The sequence below is a fragment of the Lates calcarifer genome, linkage group LG6 (assembly GCF_001640805.2).
Source record: "Lates calcarifer isolate ASB-BC8 linkage group LG6, TLL_Latcal_v3, whole genome shotgun sequence".
In the NCBI taxonomy this organism is placed as follows: domain Eukaryota; kingdom Metazoa; phylum Chordata; class Actinopteri; family Centropomidae; genus Lates; species Lates calcarifer.
In genome coordinates, this window is record NC_066838.1 from 16344556 (window position 1) to 16363708 (window position 19153).

General features: G+C 38.3%; 1 protein-coding gene and 1 long non-coding RNA gene across 2 annotated transcripts in view; one reads left to right on the plus strand and one right to left on the minus strand.

Annotated features, from left to right (window-relative positions):
- LOC108877954 (uncharacterized) overlaps positions 1 to 19153 on the plus strand; it is a 28082-nt gene that overhangs the window by 342 nt on the left and 8587 nt on the right. The window contains exon 2 of the long non-coding RNA XR_001960177.2: positions 11086 to 11198. This is a non-coding gene — a long non-coding RNA (uncharacterized LOC108877954). The remainder of the gene's footprint in view (positions 1 to 11085; positions 11199 to 19153) is intronic.
- opn7b (opsin 7, group member b) overlaps positions 12781 to 19153 on the minus strand; it is a 55446-nt gene continuing 49073 nt past the window's right edge. Inside the window, exon 6 of the mRNA XM_018668218.2 lies at positions 12781 to 19121. Within this exon, the coding sequence (XP_018523734.1) occupies positions 18621 to 19121 (501 nt within the window). The 3' untranslated portion in view covers positions 12781 to 18620. The remainder of the gene's footprint in view (positions 19122 to 19153) is intronic.

The following is a 19153-nucleotide window of genomic DNA, read 5'->3' on the forward strand; positions in this document are numbered from 1 at the left end:
GTGCTTTGGTGATGCTTTAGTCCGCTGTTAAAATATCGCTTGTTGCACCTGCCACAGTATCAATACCTCTTTGTATTTGTTGCCAGTTATTTTTGTTGCCTGAAGTTTGCCTCATCTTCTGGTTAATATAAGTAAGGCTACACTGATGAAGGTAATTTTATATTTAAACTTGATAATCCGTTGTATATACTGGCTGGAAATGAACCATAAAGAGTTGATGGTGTTATAGAGTTCAGGTCAGTCCTTATGATGTCAGCTGTGTTTTACCCTTGTATATAGACAACAACAACAAAAAAAAGTTACCTTGGGGCGGTTTTGAAGGAGGTTGTTGGGGAGGCACAGCTGTCTTTATTTTGTTTGAGGGGGGACCTGCAGTGTCACAATTCGAAAATCCCTTGTTTAGACCTTCCAGAGTATGCTTGACCCAAACTGACCCAAGAGTAGCCTCATGAACTGTCAGATCAGATAATATATGAGTCTGATTCTTCCAGAAGGGCTCAGGCTGAAAACAGGTCGGAGCTGAAGAGGAGAAACAAACTTTTAATTGTCAAGGTTTTGATGTAAATCTCCACCTCAACTTACCCAAGTCATATTTCTGTCTGCCGCTGAGATGCTGGAGCATCTCTGACCACAGGATCTGTAGTCTCAGCTGATGTCCATGCACTGATTTCACTACCAGGAAGTAAGTCCATTTATCAAAAAACACAGTAGCTTAGAGAAGTCATTGTCCAAAATATTTGGTGGACATGAAACTCATTCATCACAAGCCTGATGATCAACAGCCAGACATAAAGAGTGCTTGGATCAGCTAACACTACTGGTGGGAAGCCTTCTTTGCAAGTGTGTCAATGTCACTCAACAGCAGGAGGCATTACAGCCGGCACTCCAGCTCCACTTCAGGCACAATGTCACAGACGGCTTCCAGACATGTATTTCATTTTAATATACATTTGTTGCCTGTGACCACAGTTTTCTTCCACTCTAGTGGAAATCACTGGGAGGCAGAATGCATTTTTCCTGTGGCATTATTCCAGAGAGATCAGAATCACTGTCAGACCTTGCACTGACATGTTCCTATCCCATCATGAGCACTCAGGTTTTGAGAAGCTGTCATGAGCATCTGGAAGACATTTTCTGCAGAAAATTGTTTGATGTGAAGATGATATCCTACCTGCATTGTCATGGCACTAGTGGCTTTTATAGGAAATCAGATACATCCTGCATGGGGCTGGGATAATGGAAAAAAAAAAAAAAAAAGAAAACTGGCTGAACCTCAGGATCATGCCACTACCCCATCATAAATCAGTGCTGTGTGCTCTGGTACAGCACATAAATTCTGTCAATTTAGCTAAATTATATTAACCCTAGCACAAGAAGCAACAGCTTGGTGACTGACGGCTGATGATCATCTGATTTTATGAAAGCCTAGGAACGTAAATGGATAAATTGTGCAGGCTAGTTTTTCTTGGTTTGCCAGTCATAAAAATCCACCTGGGTGATCAGGTCCAACAGGAGAACACTGGTCCAGTTCAGTTGTATAGAGGGTCAGTGTATCAGTAAGATATATGTAATACAGTTTTTATTGACTTGAATGATGATACAAAACATATAAAATACAACTCAAAGTGATCAGTAAGGTCCAAGTCCAGGGTCCAGGGGGTTAGTTCATAATACGTCCTGAACTTTCTTCTTCCATTATCAGACTTATTGAACCATTCTCTCAAAATGGTTCAATAAACCTTCTTCCTATTTAAGTCTTAATCAAGTGAGAATACAACAATTTAATTAATTCATCTAGTATCTTATATAGATCCTTGATAAATTTGGGTTTTGCTGTACGTGGGGGAACACAGGCAGGAAGGAACCACTACCTGAGAGACAAACTGAAGGGCAAAAAAGTATTGATAACCGGTTTAATTTGACCTAACCACAGTCAGTGTGGCATTACTTGTGCCATTTTGTTGTCACTTTTTCGAGCAGTAGCAGTTAATATGGGAGGTAATTATTATTCTGCTGTTAAGCAGTGGTAGTGAAATGTAAAAACTGAATCATACGCTAGGGTGGTTGTACTGAGAGACAGTGATATGGCTAATCGAAAATAATCAGAAGTCGCCACTATGAACAGAAAACTGGCAGAAGAAACAGTTGAGGTGGCCAGCACCATGATAGCTAGCCTCTTAAATTCAAGTCAAGTCAATTTTTATTCATACAGGGCCAAATCATAGCAGAAGTTATCTCAAGGCACTGAACACATAGAGCAGGACCATACTCTTTATATTGTAATTTTACAAAGAGAGATCCAACAGTTCCCACCATGAGCAGTACTAGGTGACGGTGGCAAGGAAAACGTTAAGAGGCAGAGACCTCGAGCAGAAACAGGCTCAAATAGTCAATGAAATGGTGTTAGCTAACTTACATTTAGCATCTCTGATTTACTGGTTAGGCAGCTACTGTATAAACACGTTTTGAATAATTTTTTTGCTAGTTAGACTTTAGTAGCACAGATCAAATATATTGAGCCCAGTATTATGATATGAAGAACAGACTTGACTGGATGTAGTCTGTGGGCTCAGATGCAGTGGTGTGGCTTCAATAGTCCTGCTGTAGTGAGCAGGATTTTAGAAATGACCTGTGTATGTGATGGAGGAATGCACAGAGCAGGGTTAGAAATTCAGCTGAATTTGCTCTAAATCTGGTTGTTTTAACCAAGATTATGCTGCAAGATACATCTACATCTAAGGTCCCTGTTAGAGGCTAACCTGCAATTCTGCAAATTTTTTTGCAACCCTAGCAGTAACAGTGATCACATGACCACTGACATGACTGTTATCTGTTTACTTTAATCAATGATATAGAGATGCACAGGAGAGACGGCTGAGTTATCTCACTGTCAGAGAAGCAAATTACAAGTTTCCTCAGTCCCTTTATGTTATATCATTTCATATATATCTTAAGATTACTCTGGAATAAATGGGCCCACCAGGAAATCAACTGATACTACTTGAATCAACTGAAAAATAGCACATGCCTCACTTCATGCCATGTTGGATAGTGTGCTTGCAAAGAGCAGGATTTTGATTTGGGAGTCCACAGTCTGTAGCCTGCGTTCTATTTGTGGTTCAGTTTAGACAACAAAAACACTTTTATTAAGTTTGTTGGGGGAGGGTGCAGTTTTCCCAATTTTGTCTGAGGATGGACCTACAGTGTCAGAGTTTGAAAACCCTTGTCTAGACTTTCTGGAGCATACTTGACCCAAACTGACCCAAGAGTAGCCTCATGACCTGTCAGAGCATTGTCTTAAGGTTTCTATGTAACTGTTTGAACTGTGTGTGCCCCAAAGATGTGAAAATCCCCACTCTAACCTACCCAGGCTTATTTACTGTATGTTTGACAAGCTGCTGGAACATTTCTGACCACAGGAGCTGTAGCCACAGCTAATGTCCAAGCACTGATATCACCACCAGGGAGTAAGTCACATCATTATTTCAAAAATATTAGCCATCCCTTTGAATTTGAAGCACAGTAAAATGATCTGGTATGTGTACACACACAGAGAAATCATTGTCCAAAACATTTGACGTCACTCATCACAAGCTGGATGATCAACAACCAGACGCAAGGTCACCTCACTCAGGAAGCAGTAAAGTAGTGCTTTAGATCACCTGATACTGCTGAGAGCTTTACACAACAAAAAACTAGTTCATTAAGTTTAAGGAAAAAGGTTAAATGTCAATATAAAACACATCAGGTCTCATGCTTCAAGTCACTGCAGACTTTTTCTGTGATAGTGCAAGACCACAGTCTCTCCCTGGCCTTAACTGAGCGCCAAGACCCTAAACATAAGCATGAAACAGATGAGTGGCCACTGGGGCTGAACAATTTTGGGAAAAAAATCTAATTGCGATCACAGAACAAACAGTAGCACTACGTTCTCTTGTAACTTTATTTCAATCACACTGCTGCCTGTGATGATTTTTCAAATGCTGATACACTGAGATTGGGCCGGTAGAGACAGACACAGACGATTAAAACTCAACAGGATCTGTCCCAGTAGAAAATATAAAATACAAACACAAATCTAACTTAATGTGAGCTAGTTCATTCTACCATCTTCTCTTTGTTTCTCTTCTTTCTCTCTCCTTCTCAGCTCAACCTGCAACTTTATCAGCAGCAATAATTTCCCGTGGTGGGCTGCTGCTACATATTATGTATAGTGGAAACACTGCAGAATTGTTGGCATCTTGGTCACAGCTCAGTTATCTCTCTTGCCAGTCTGATGACACTGTCAATTGGTTTTAACTCGTCATAACACCGGACGTTTCAGCTTTAGTTGTGTCCGCTCTCAGAACAGGCAATTGGAGTGACTCACACTATCTGTGTTGCTCTGTTGCTCTGTTGCTCTGTCCTCCGTCCTCCGTGGTTTGGTCATTTCAAGACAAGATCTCGTTGTAAAGTTTATAGCCTGTCGCTCTGTTGCTCCTGCAGTGCTCTGTGCGTGAACTGTGAGGCACAGGCTGAGTTGTAACCTCCATGACTGATAAAATGATTGTGATATGAAAAACCTGTGGCACGCTTCTTTAAAAGTGATTGTCCAACTATGACATCATGACAGTGTTATGGATGCAACATGGTATGATGACTACTGCTGCTTTGGTACAGTTTATTCTTTATTCGCACTCAGTTTAATGTTATGTTAAATTTTTTTTTTTTTTTTTTTACCTCTGCGTAATTGATCATCCCGTAATGGTGCATTTCTTTATTGTGGAGACTAAATGTATATTCCATGCTTCAGTTCTATACCAATCCCCAAAAATTAGACCGGATGTGTGAAGTTATCAGAGCGACAAAGATTGCTGTGTGCAACATGTTTGACTTCAGTGACCAATGGCCAATAAAGCACTGAATAAAAATCATAATATTTTCCAGTGCCTGGTTCAATTACACACAGAACAGATCTGAGTTGGTTGCAAAAAACACTTTCCAGGCAGTCTGATTTCCATTGCAGTCTGCTTATTCCTGTAGCTTATTATCTAAATGCAGACATGGTGTCACATCGTGTCAACATATTTCTAATGCAATTACAATGGAATTTAATAACTTACTAATGCATTAAGTTTTGTATCTGTTCCTAGGGTTTATACAGCAACAGTTTACTGTTAAGATTTACAATAATCCCCGATTGTAGAGGAGACAGAGATGGTTATTTTTTCACTGCAGTGCAACTCTAAGATGTAGTATTTTGAGTTAGAGGCGTGACTGATGCTTTTCTTTCTTTGTTGCTTTTCTCTTTGGAAAAACAAACTCTCTGACTGTGACAGTTGTGAACATTTCTATTGTTTCCGTTAGTCTCCCCGTCCTTACCACATGTACAAGATGCAGCAAATCCAGACACATTCTCAGGGGAATGTAAGAAGGCTTTATAGGAAACACAGAAAATCACCATTGACACAGCAGACAAGACACTGGATAATGCTGAGGGACAATATTGGTGCAGTATTGTATTTACAGGGAACCAGAGAAAGCTTAGATGGTACAGGTTTATGTGGCTGTTTATTGTTGTTATGGGATTATGTTAGCTTTTGATATGACCAAGTACATAGCTGGACTACAAACCGGGAGTGTCCATCTAACAGCCAAGGCAGTTTTGGAAGATAATCGATTTTATGCTCTCTCACAGGGTAGCAGTCATGAACAGTAAAGGACACAAACACTGTACAGTCACTGAGAAACTTTATTTCACAGGATCAAAATTGGTCATGCTCATGTAGCTCAAATTAGAATAGATACCCGTTAGTTAAAAAGTAAGTATAAATACTTTTTAAGTTCTGTAGTTGTTACCCCCTTATTCCTTAAGATCACATCTTGTTTCCTTGTACCTGCATGTTTGTATCTGTACATACTGTACTGGAACACAGTAAATTGGGAAGAATTATCGTGTACACAGTGAGCTGTAATTTAATACATTACCAAAACATTATATGCAGTAGGTATATAAAATAGACAAACAAAGCAATGCGTTTAAATTGGAGTCAAAATAAATACACCGAGGACGTTTGGCAGAAACAGAGCACAGGGGTTTATAATTAGATTAGGTAATCAAATCTTAACAAAACACTGACTATTATTATGGGGAAGCATCCAGCAAGATTGGGTGAATACTGATGGAAACAGACAAGCATCTTCTAGCCAAGTGCTGGATGTATAGTGAGGAAAGAAAATTGAGACCTAGAGATATGAGTGCTGGAAAGTGGAAAGCAGCAGTTTGTAGTGGCAACTGATAGAATTAGCAGAAGATTGAAGGGAATGTAGCTTTTGGTTTGACTTCTTGAAGGATGCAGGTTTAATGAAAAGGATATAGATGCAAGCATGATGTTAAGCAGCTTTTGCTTTACTATAGGAAGGAAGTTCTGAGTGGCATATGAAAATATGAAAAAAGATGAATATAGAGTAAGGAAGCAGTGCATGTAGCTAAGAGGGGCACCTGTTTTCTCATGAGGGCAAGAGAGAGACAGCAGAATCTGAATCTGAATCTCATCTGACATTTAGGTAACCTACAGACAGTCCAGTCTCTTTTCTGTGTTTACAAAATATTTATAGCACTGTCCTAAATCATACTCTTACCTCTGAAGATCTTTCACACACACATACTCACACACAAACACACGTCTGTTAGAGTTCACGGGTTCCTATTTCGAGATGTTCCTGAGGCTTAAATGTTTAATCCAGTTAAATTTGTACTTTTCAGATTATTAAATCCACCATGAGGAATGTCAGCTGAGTGTACAAGGTCAGCAAAATGTAAAAAGTGATTATTCAATGACAGAGTCACAGACTCACTCTCTTACTGTTGCCTGGAGGAAAACAAACAAAGGACTACCTTATGTATCCAGTTTCTTTTGCTGTCTTTGTATTTTTTATTTATTTTTTTTAAAACCTTGGCTTAAATATGTGGCTTCAATACTGTGACGTGCAGCGCACATGGGAAAACAGTATGTAATGATGACCCTTAGCAGGAATTCAGACTGAAAACAGCCCTGTGTTAAAACTGTGCAGGTGGCTGCGTTGTTGAAGTTGTGATATGCGATCCAGGAAGTCTGGTTTGAGAAACAGACTAAGTATTTAAAGACTTTTCAGATGCTAAAACGCTGCACAACAATTTGCAATTCTTACAGAATAGAGTTTACAACTTTTTACAACTTTTTCATGATAGCGATGGTGAGGTGAGAGATGCTGTATCAACCAAGAATGTGCGCTTGCATGTATTTGAATTGCCAAGGCAGCATCTTCCCAGCTGGATGATATTGTGTTATCAGAGTATGAGCCTTGTTAAACCTTTTTTGCCAGATGACCTCAAGTTGTTTTTCCCTGCTGCACAAACAAATACAGTTCTGGCCTCAGGAAGGCACAGAAGAAAACTCATGTTGTTTCTTTAATCAGAATTTGTGGTCTTTTCAGGGCATCTGTGATTCAGCTTAACAGTCTTGACTCTGTGTTGTCACAGAGTCACACTTTGCCCAACTTCATCATAATATAGCTAGGCTGGTTAACATGTGTAGTTAGGCTCAGTTTAACGCATTAAGTTCAGCTGATGTTTTGGTCACTGGTTTTGTAGGACATGTAGAATATATGAATATTTTTTTACCTGCTGACAACTCCAGATGAAACATTCAGGGATCGTCAAAGTCATTGGGATTCATTTTTGAGAGAGAGAAGTTCTCTAAATCAAATTTCATCCCAAGTAGGATTGAATTATAGGATTCACAGGCCACAATGATGGAACACACATTTCCATCCCTAGAGCTACACCACTAGCATGACTAACTAAAAATGCTCTCTTTGTCTGAGTATGCTATCCGGATAATCCCATCTGACACTGATATGCCATTATACCATCTCATTACAAACATTGTCTTGTTTTTGAATTGTATGAGTAACACATGCTGATTGTTGTGGAATCATTCCTCGTGCAGTTTTTCAGGAATCAGGAATGTGTTTATGGAAATATTGCAGGTAATCATCAGGAGGCACATGCTCATCCATAAATTTGTTGCAGGTGCTGTGTAACTATAATCTGAACAAAAAAAAACCCATACAACTGTTTTGTTTCTAGTTCTTCTTTTATTCTACACAGGCATGACAATGTGTCAATGACACATGACTTTTTCTCAGGTGAAAGTAAGGCTGTGAGCACATCTGTATAATGATCTGTGATGACACATCACAGATCATCTCTAAATTGGATAATTGCTAAAATACATGAGGACAACATTCAATCAATATCCTGTTTAGATAACACAATGTCTTTCCCATCAGTGTTCGAGCAGCATAAATATAACGGTTAATTAAAGTTGCAGCTGAACATAAAAACATTTTAACAACAGCTCATCTTTACAATATGAACCCACTAACGTAGAGTCATGGATCCTAACAGCACCAAAAAAAGTAATGAATTGTGCACTGAGGTCCAGGGTATTAAATTCATACCTCTGAATATCTGTTAATAATTGAGTGCGAAAATGAGTGGGTCAGTAGCTGCACAGGTTTTGATATAATATTAACTTACAGAAAGACCAGGCACAAAACACCCTCAGCAAGAGTTGACTTTAATATGTTTATGTTTTAATATGTTAATACATTTTCACCATTAAATTAAAAAATCTTTTGCTTGAAATAGATTGGTAAAGACACTCTAATACAACCAAAACTACTGATAATATAACATTACAGTGTTAAACTACTTTTGGCCATGCCAACCACAGAGTTGTAGGGATGTAGTGTCAGTCAGTCCACATTTTGGTTCAGACTCAAATGTTAGAACAACTACTGGACAGATTTACATGGAGCTTTTTACAGATATTCATTGTTCCCAGAGGCTGAATCCTAATGACTTTGATGATCCCTTAATTTTATTGCCTTCGTGTAGAGTTCTTGTCTTGTTTACTTGTGTTCTGTGATCAACGTCAACAGCAGTTATAAAAACTGCTTTCTTATTATCCTTCATATGATAAAGCCTCTATGGGGATTTTAAATATTTTACAGTAATCATATCAACTAAAAAAAAATATAATCTGAATCAAGCAAAGTTATTGGACAATAACCATCTAGAAAAATGTCCCTATCAACTTAAAGAAACAAACCACCACTCCTCAGACTGAGATAACCTTTGTTCTGTGCACATTTGTCACATAGATTAAATTTTTTTTTTCTAACATCCCATTCTACCCCTCTCAGATGTAATTCACTCCACCTCTCCGTAACTAAAGGATAACATCGTTTTTGCTCCAAGATTGTGAAAAATGCACAAAGCCAGTCTTTTCATGGTCCAAATATGCCAAATTTGACTAAATGATGCATAAAAATTAGAACAAAGGAAGGTCTTTTCCTTACATAATGTCCTTGTCATTTGGACAGACTTAACCACAATTGGTTTCCATTTTTCCCCCTGAATCATGGAAATCACATGGTATATCAGTGTCATTATAAATCAATTCATCAACTACTTACAAGAGAAAGAAATGTACCATAGATTATCATAACAGTCAAGAAAAGAAAGGGGAGAAATGCTCTTTGTATCGTAGAGAGAATTGAGGGATGATAATAACTCACCTAAAATTATAAAGAATAATAACTAACTACAGTTATGCCAGAGAATAACGTAAAATACTCACTAAGATAATAACAAAATAATTGCCTTAATAGTTATGTTAAGAATATTTTGGGGCATGTATTACATTACAGTGTGTATAGCATGATTTAGTGCAACTCCATCTTAAAAATCTGACTTGCAGGCTACTGCAAAAGTAATTATAAGGCCTTTAATTAATTACTGATCTAAAAAGCAGTAATGATCTTATGAGTAATAATCTTTTAAGAGTTGATGCAGGGGACAGTGTACACTGTATAATTTTACTTTACTGCCTTAAGCATAGAGTTGTTATCACAGCTGTAGCTCTAGATTGGTTTGCTTATCTGTACTATACTATTGCATTCTGAAATTTGAAGGATCATGCTGGTGGTTGTGCATATTTTAGCCCATTTACTCCTATATAAACCAGACTTACTTTACATTACTACTGGGCATTTTTCAAAGCATGCCATAGTTTATGAATTATTTGACCTGTGATAGCTCATGATAGTTCATCCATCATAGTAATTATTTATCATAGCAGTCATTATGTCTTGTTCTATCTCTGGTAAAGTGTGGTTTGATTTGAGTGTGGTGTAATCATCAGCTGGTTTAAAAACATCTCATACATCAAATTGTTACACTTCAAAGCGTATTTTATCTCACTGTGTCTCAGGCACAAAGACAATCCATAAAAGCACTACCAAGGCAAAGACGATGCTCACATAATGATGAGATCAGTGTATTTTGAATGACGGTTAATATTCACATGTATTCTCAAGGCATTAACAGTTTATTGGAACGTTCAGGGTTACCTGTGTAAATGTTGTTTTAAATCCAAAATTCAGCAAACAGACTAATCATATCAGTGTGTGCATGGCTTGGGAGCTAATTATTTTGACAGGTGTGATAAGAGGATATCCCTGGGTTTTGGATGCTGTTCAGAGGACTCAATAAGAAACACGAAATAACATGAAATGAAACAAAACATGAAATAAAATATGATAAAATAGTATTGTCTTTGGTTTCAGGAGTAAATCTTAAGTGTGATTTCATTGTATTACAGTATTGGTCCCCTTTTTAATATCAAGGGTAAATATGTTATTTATCTGGTTTTTATTTTGTCATGTTTTGTTGGCACCTAACAGAAAGATAATTCATTTTCACTAGAGCTTCAGCAGTGGCTATAACTTGCACATCTGGAAATTGCTATTTAGTTGGGATGTGATATGGCTGTATATTTGAATACTGTCTAATTCAATACTCTGCCAGGCACAGAATCGAATTAGACGGATATCCTCTGTTAGTGGATGGCACATGTATGTATGGGAGATTGGATCTTAATGTTCAAAGATGAAATCATTTATACTGGCAATGTAGTGCAATTTGGTTCAATATACCATGCACACTGTGGGAGTGAAGACAAGGGACAGTTGTTCTAAATGAATGTTTGTTTTCAGGGAGTCTGCCCTCGGGGAATGGATGCCTGGCTTTGGTCCCGACAGACACATCTTCATATTATGAGAAGTGGAAGCACTGGGATAAACAAGAATGCAGGAGACATCGTGAACAAGTAAGATAAAATATTAAACCAAGTGTGAGAAGAATCCATTACACTGGGAAAAATAGTACAAGTAGTGACATGTTAGTGAATTTGGGAAAGGACCTGTGTTAGAGTAATTGCTGTCGCTGCCTTTGAAATCTTATTAACTACTTTGTTACTTTATTCATGGAAATGCAAAGCATCCTTTGTATCACATTGTGAATGGCCATTCTGAAAATGTCTGTCATGATACACTATTGTTATAAACACTAAGTGCCAATAGATTTTGATCAGTCGCCATGACTATCATCAGTAGCATGATGTGCTCATCGTGGAACTGTGTGGAGGAACTGAGATAATTAGTACTAGTGTATGTAAATAGCAGCCAAATTTAATCAGACTGTAGAAGAAAGTCTCTATTTTTCTTCCTGCTCTGACAGTCCTCCACTGTCTAAAATTGGTCTGATATTTGATAAATGGAGGCAGACAAATAGCAGATATTTATCTACACAATATGACACATGCCCAATTTAGATGTAGAGACAAGTCAAAATACAAAATAATGGAGTCGGAGCATGTCCTTGCCTTGTTGCTGAAACAGATAAGGTCAATAAATTCTAGGATATAATTTTGGCTGGACCATAACAGTGGGGCCAGCTGTAGAAACATGATGTGAGTGAGTGAGTGAGTTGGCTAGTTGGTTGGCTGTTTGGCTGGTTGGCTGGCTGGCCTGATGAAGTTGGTGCTGTTGGACTTTTGCCCATTGGCCACTGCTCTGTCAAAATGACTTGTTCGTAAGGCAGCTGCTTGTGTTATGGAGAGTTAACACAGACTGACAACGCTGTCAGCAGCCTGGCAGGAGAGAGAGACTGTGGTGCTGAAGGATTCAGAATTTTTCAGGCCCACATTGGTCCATCCATATACTAGGTTTTAACCTAGTCTTGTTAAACAGTAATATAAAAATATAATAAATCACATTCTATGCTAAGAAATGTGAGTTTACAGTTTTTGCAGTTTCTGTATTTTCGTGCAAAGATTGCCATTACGCTGATAAATGAGGCCCCTTGTGTAACACTTTCATATCAGTTTAAGCACTAGTAAAGCTCATGTCAATCACACAGAATCATGATTGACATAAACTTGTACTTGGCTGCAGCAGACCAGCTCATATTCACACATAACTCCCCATCCTGAAATCCTGCACTAATGCCAATCTGGCAGAGTGTGGATGTTTTGGCAGATGGTTGCTCAGTGGGGGCATCTTGTTAAGGTGCGGCAGCCAGATCGTGTCCATCTGTTTGCATACACCACAACTGCTCTCAGCCTCACCCACATCTGCGGGGCTAATGCAATAGGCAAGGTGTACAAGGACAAAGTGAGTGGGAAAGGTATAGAGCAGGAATAGAAACAGCAGCTGTGGATAGTTTTTCTCAGTACATGTTAAATGAATGATGTGGTGGAACAGAGAAGTTTGGAGAGAAAAAACTATTCACTATTTGGTGAAGCTTTGAAATGAGACCCTGACAAGACACTGCTTTTTTTATTGCAACTGCGATGAAGTGATTCTCTGCTTCACAAGAACAATGACAACATGTCTGTCTGTATGATTTTATTCTGTTCAGTGAAAACCTCATACCTCTGAGATATAATTTTTTAGGAAACTACTACGTACTATCAGCTTGCCCACCATGCATTTTAGAGCATATATGAGTCTGAGGCAAACCTTTTGGACTAGGAACATTTCTCGGAGTGCTTTTCACTCTTCACTTTGGGTGTTGGACTTCAAAATTTACTGGTACTTGGTAAGAATCGAACCGGCGTCCTCAGAACTACAAATCAGGCATCTTATCAGCTTGAGCCATTTAGTTGTAGGGATCAGATCAAAATTCACTGAGCCAGATAAAAAATGGTAAATATTAAAATGTTCAGTGTTATTGTATAGCTTATTTTGTTTCTGGTACAGGGTTTAGCGCTCCATTTATATGGAGGGAGATGTGAGGGCCCTCCTGCTTTACCAGGGCTTGCAGCATGTATTTCCCCCCTTGTCTGATTAAAAACAATTAAAGAAAAGGAAGATAAAACTGATGACTAGTGATAATCTCATTCATGGAGTCCTGAATTGTATTTATTTATCATTCCATTTTACCCCAGAACAAGTGATATGCCCTTGGATAGATGTATTTAACACTTTTCATACAATCCTAAATATTTTTTAAACCAAAAAAAAAAAAAAAAAGATGTAAACATTTTTCACAGTGCATCTGAAACTTCACTGACAACAATAATCATTTCAATAATTATAATGTAATAATAATATTTTAAAATGTATATAGATAGACATACTTTTTTTCCCCATATACAAACATACATATATGTACAACACATTACATTCAGCCTTGTTTGTGTCTTAGAAACTGGGGGAGAGGGGCTGCAAAAGTTCTGATGTTTGTGTGTATTTGTATTTACATATACCAGCGTAATACAGTGCAGTCTAAATTTGCAAATATCCTGAGGACAGATTGTTTGCTTTTACAAAGACAAAAGGAAAATAGGGATTCATATAAAGACTTTGCTTTACAGCTGCAGTCAGAAGATTCAGATTCTAGTTGTATCCTCCTGATCGCATTCAACTTTATTTACAGCGGATTAGCACAGATGTATAGAAGGCAGTGCGTATAGGATTTATCACTCCATTCAGACCCAGTGTAAGCTTAGAGAGTTCAGTAAGTGCGTTATAAACCATTATAAATACTGCATGAGGAGTTTCTGCTGATTCAGAGTCTCATGTCTCAAAGGGGATTAACAAAGTCTTTGTCATGTTTCCCAGGCTGCTTCTTGACAGGTAAGATTCACAAAGTAAAGAAAGTTGAGATTAGCATGTTTAATGAAAGTGTTGATATGATGCCTCACATTGTACTGGTGACAATAGAAGATTTCTTGATGCAAGGGCAAATGATAATTGCATCTAGCTCCGGCAGTTTCATGCACACATCTGTCATATCAGCTCTTTTAATTTCTCCATAATTAAGAGTACTTGCAGTAAACTGCTCATCCAAACAGCTGTAATCACATCAAACACTTCTGCTTCTTGGATTCCTTAATATTAAATGCTGCATATCTCAAATCCAGATTCAACAACAAGAGCCATAAATACATTCCATGAGTAATTGGGAGGTAGAAACAGTCACCTTCATAGAAGCGGCATATACAATAACCTCATAATAGATTAAATTTCCACTTTGGATTATTGTGTCTCTGTGTAACCCAACACCACCACAGTGGGAAATGGATCTTAAGTAATAATAGTCTGTAATGGCCATTATGGCTGTGTAATATTACTTATCTTGCTATTAGGATATAAGTTCAGCTAAGTCTTTCCTTCTCTCACACAGCTATTAAAAGGGCTAAAGGAAAACAGTTTCCAGCTTTAGTGAGGGAAGCCACAAACCTGAAAGCTGTTTTGCACTAAAACCTTTTTATAATAAGAAAAAGATGGAAACACCAGTTGAAAGCCACCAGTTAAAAGCTAAAAAAACTAAAATAAAATCCACCATCCCCCATTTCAAGACACTGCAAAGGGTTTCTCCACCCCCTGTTTATAGATTTAGGCTGATATTATGATGAATTAAATTTGGCATCTGTACATACACATAATAACTACATACATGCAAGCCAATGTCTACGTGAAATCCCTGACATCTGATATATACATATATATGTACATTGTTTTGAATGAGTTAAGCCAGTGGAGGTGACCCATGTGGGAATGGCTAGTGATACAGAATATACACCCAGGTGCTTGCAGTATTTGTTCCTTGAGTAGAACAGAATAGAAAAAAAGAGACATCAAAATCAGATTTTCACAGTTGTGTTTCCTGGTTTGTATGTCCATCTTTGCCCAAGAACAACGGCGGTCCAGCACAGGACTGGAAGCCAAGTCTTTGATATGTTTCTTTTCATGATAACCTGCATATTGTTAGAAAAATACGAGTGTGTCCAAAAAAAACATTTTGGCTTTGACAGTGAGTGTAAAGGTGACTATAACCTTTGGTTCCAGCATGATGAGCAAAAAATTCCTCTTGCATTTCAATGATCCTTGAGCTTTCACACCCTTCTTTCCCTAAAACTTATAGCCAACATAAAACCAGGATCATTCTTGACATACCAGAGTAGGAAGTACAATCATACAGCTTTTCTCCAGAGAAACAATTGTACCATATGTAGTTAGTAGACTAGTCATCACCTTTAGGTTCATCTTGGAGCAAGAAACTGTAATGAGCTGCTACTCAGTAAATCCATGTAATTGTATACAATAGTTGTTAAGTTACATAAATGAAAGAAACATGAAGATATCATCCTGATAAGAATCTTTGACTTTGTCAGTGGAAAGGCCCGTTTGTCTTTTCTATGGCAGTAAGGCTCCTCACATGTAGATTTATTGGCACTGGGCTGAAACTAACTCATGCTACAGAAAGCCTTAGGCTTCCTTCACCTTATCTCACTTCTTAGCCTCAGGTTAAGATTCACACATGATCACAACTCTGAGTATCTCTGTTATCAGAACACACAGCATATGCCAACAAGTGTTGCTTTTATGCAAACCTTGATTAACTAAATGACTGCATCAGTTAGTTTTTTTTTTAGAATAACCATGAAAAGTCAGGATTAACTATGCTATGGTCTGGGGTATTGTAAACTCTGAATGTGGGAAATCTCTAGGCTTGTTTAAGTAATCGATCCATGAATTTGAAGGTTGATCACACAACAAAAACACTGTACAGGAACAACTGTTTGAACTTAGAACAGCGGCAGTTGCCAACAAAAAAAACGTTGAGACAATTTATCCTTTGTCTCAACGTTAGGGGGTAAACATTTTTTATTGGCCAGTACAGTGTGTTACTGGAGGCATTATGGCAAAAACTGAGGTTCAATTTTTTTGCTGTTGATGTATTTTTCTGCAGAAGACATCTGCGTCAACATAGTGGCCTCATTGAAATGAATGATGGGGGCTATGTTTTTTTTTCATGCAATGCTAATACCGTTCTGAACACAGCATAAGCCCACAGCTAACAGATCTGTAAGCCCTGAGCTAACAAGGGTCTTTCCCCAGGGCTAAGTGTGTGAAAAGCCCAAGCGGAGTATTAGTTCAGGTGGCAGTGGTTGTTTGGTATCAATTTCTTCAAGAAGCAGTCACTACCAATTTTAGAGCAGTAATTCAAGGAGTGCAGCCAAGCAGCAGAATGCATCACATGTGCTGACATGGGTGTTTTGCATGACTTAAAGCAAATTATTTTATAACAAAGTGAGAGAACAAAATGGGAACTGCTTTTATGCTCAGGTATTCTGTGGAAACTGCAAAGAACTGCAGTCTTTCCTCTCACCGTGGTAAGGAGAGGAATCATGACATAGTATGAAAGTCACACCAGTCAACCACAACATGTGCTTGAGCAGATCTAATTAATCTTGTCCATGGCAGGTCTTTTTGTACTTCCATTTGATGACCTATGCTGCCAGGGGGAAAGTATAAAACTGCTTGTTGGACAAACACTGTGGTTAAGCTCAACTATGCTCGCTGGGCATTTTTTTTATTGAACTAATTTTGGCAGGTGCTGAGGCAAAGCCTTGTGTCTCATGTTACAAATAGTTTTATTGAACAACAAGCCCTCTCTTTTCAAAGAGGCAAGAGGAGAACTAAAGGCAAGTGGCCTATATTCATGCATAGACATTGAGTTAATTTCTCCTCTTTTATTATAATGCCTCGAGGAACATGTTTAATGTGCCCATTTCAGTCTTTTTTCTTTCTTTGTTTCTTTCTTTTTTTGTTGTTTGTGCGTCAGACCCCATAGAATTTGCTGATACAACGTTAACTTCTGTTAAGCACTGCATACTTGTACTTCTTCCCATGAAAGAACATGCTCACAGAGGCACATTTGAAAAACACACACACATGTACATGTATAAATAAACACCACAATTTTTTCTTTCTCTCAGTTTCATGCACACACACAAACAAGCTTCACTAAAATCTGAGCATTTTAAAAGAAAATTTGGGTCTTATCTTCATAGGTTTGGCCCTCATTGTTGTTGGTAATATTTAACATCCTAAAGTTAATTGCTGAAATCTGGGAATGTGGCATACACACACATTTTTTTGTCTTAAGAATTGTTATCTGCTTTACACCTGCACTTTGGGTTTAAAATAACATGGTTTCAGTACAGTAATATGGCTGAAATATTAGCTTATTTTTGAACCTGTTGACTATTTGTTTCTTGCCTTGTTAGACTGTATTATCATAATCAATAAAACTCGGAACCAGAAATATGACAGTAAGACCCAAAGATGTAAGAAAAAGATAGAATTATCCTTCTACTTCAGACTGCTGCAGTGGTCTTTTTTAGGATGAGATATTTACCTGATTGTACCTGATCAGCCTCTGGAAAATAAAAGATGCCAATGTGTGAAGACAACTTTCTTTTCTACTCATCTGTCTTGTTCACTGTGTTTCTAAGAGCCACCGCTTTTGGTTAGATGCTCAAACTGCTTGTCTGTCACTACCTTGAACCTTTTTGTCTTCTAAATAAAGTATGTTGGGAGAGAATAGAGCTTACTGAGTGTCACAGACTTTGTTATACAAAGTCCTCTACTTCTATAATTGAGTCGTGCAGACACAGCAGATTAGGCAAAACTGACACTGACAACTCCTCTCTGCAGAGGGATCAATACAGTAACCCTGGGCTAACATGTTCATGTTCATTTTTACACATGTAACAAGCAATTTTTTTTTACCTCAGTGCTTTGTTCTTAACTTCATAATGGGCCTAGTTTATGTAGATGAATGTAGAGGCTGGCACACTGTAGATGAACTAACTGGGGCTTAATTCAAAGCTTTTATCATTAATCTTCAGGAATGAGGAGACATGACTAATTTCCTATTAGAAGACAGCAGCAACCCTGTGGTCCTTCAGTTTGAGGCATGCACGAATAAATACCTATAACATCAAATACATCATCAAATACAGTACTTGTAAAAATACATAAAAGGTAGTTTAGGGAGGACAGAGTTTGAATACCAGCTCCCCCCTCTAAATCCAGCCTGAATTAATTTGCATTGTGACTCCATGGATTCTCAGTCTTGTTTGCTTAATGTTGATCAGTCAAAGTGATCAGGTTGATCAGGTTTGATACACATTTGTGGTTGCATGTTGGCTGTTTGGCTCACTTATCCTTCTGTATTGGCTTCTAACCTTGTAGTCATATGGTTTTTGGCAGTATCATATATTTGAGGCATGAAACAAGTTCTTAGTTTTTATTTCTTTTTTTCCTTCTATCAATCTTGACCTTTTTGTTTTAATTACATTTTCCCTTTTCCTTAACTTGCAATTAGTTTTTGCTGTCTCTTGCTCCTCGCCTTCTCTTTGTCGCCTTCTCTTTGTCTGACTGTGTTTGTTTCTTTAGAGGAAGTCGCTCTGCATCTCGTTGGAGAGCTGACTGACAGCCACCTCACTGTGCAAAGATCCTTTAAGTATCCTGGCAGTCTGGTGTGGGCTGAAGTCTTTAAGGTTTTCTCTGTTACCACTGACTATATCAGGACAAGGGCAGTGTCTGCAGGTCCTGTGGTTCTCTGGTAGCCCATTGGACAACCTTGTCGAGTTGCACTCTTCTTTGTGATGAGACTGCCTGCAAGTTCCCTTCTGTGCAGAGCTGTGCTGACACAGACATCTGCAGAGTGTGCTCCTGCACTGGGCTACATCTCGACACAGGGACTTGCGGAAGTTGGGCTTGAAGACCAGATAGACAATGGGGTTGTAGAGGGTGGAGGACTTGGCAAAGATAGCTGCCAGAGCAAAAGCCATGGGTGGTACAGTTGCTGGGTTTCCAAATGCTGCCCACATGGACACAATAGCATATGGACTCCATGCTGTCAGGAAACCAATGCAAACTGCCACGGAAAGCTGAAAAGAGATACCAAAACATGTTAAATATA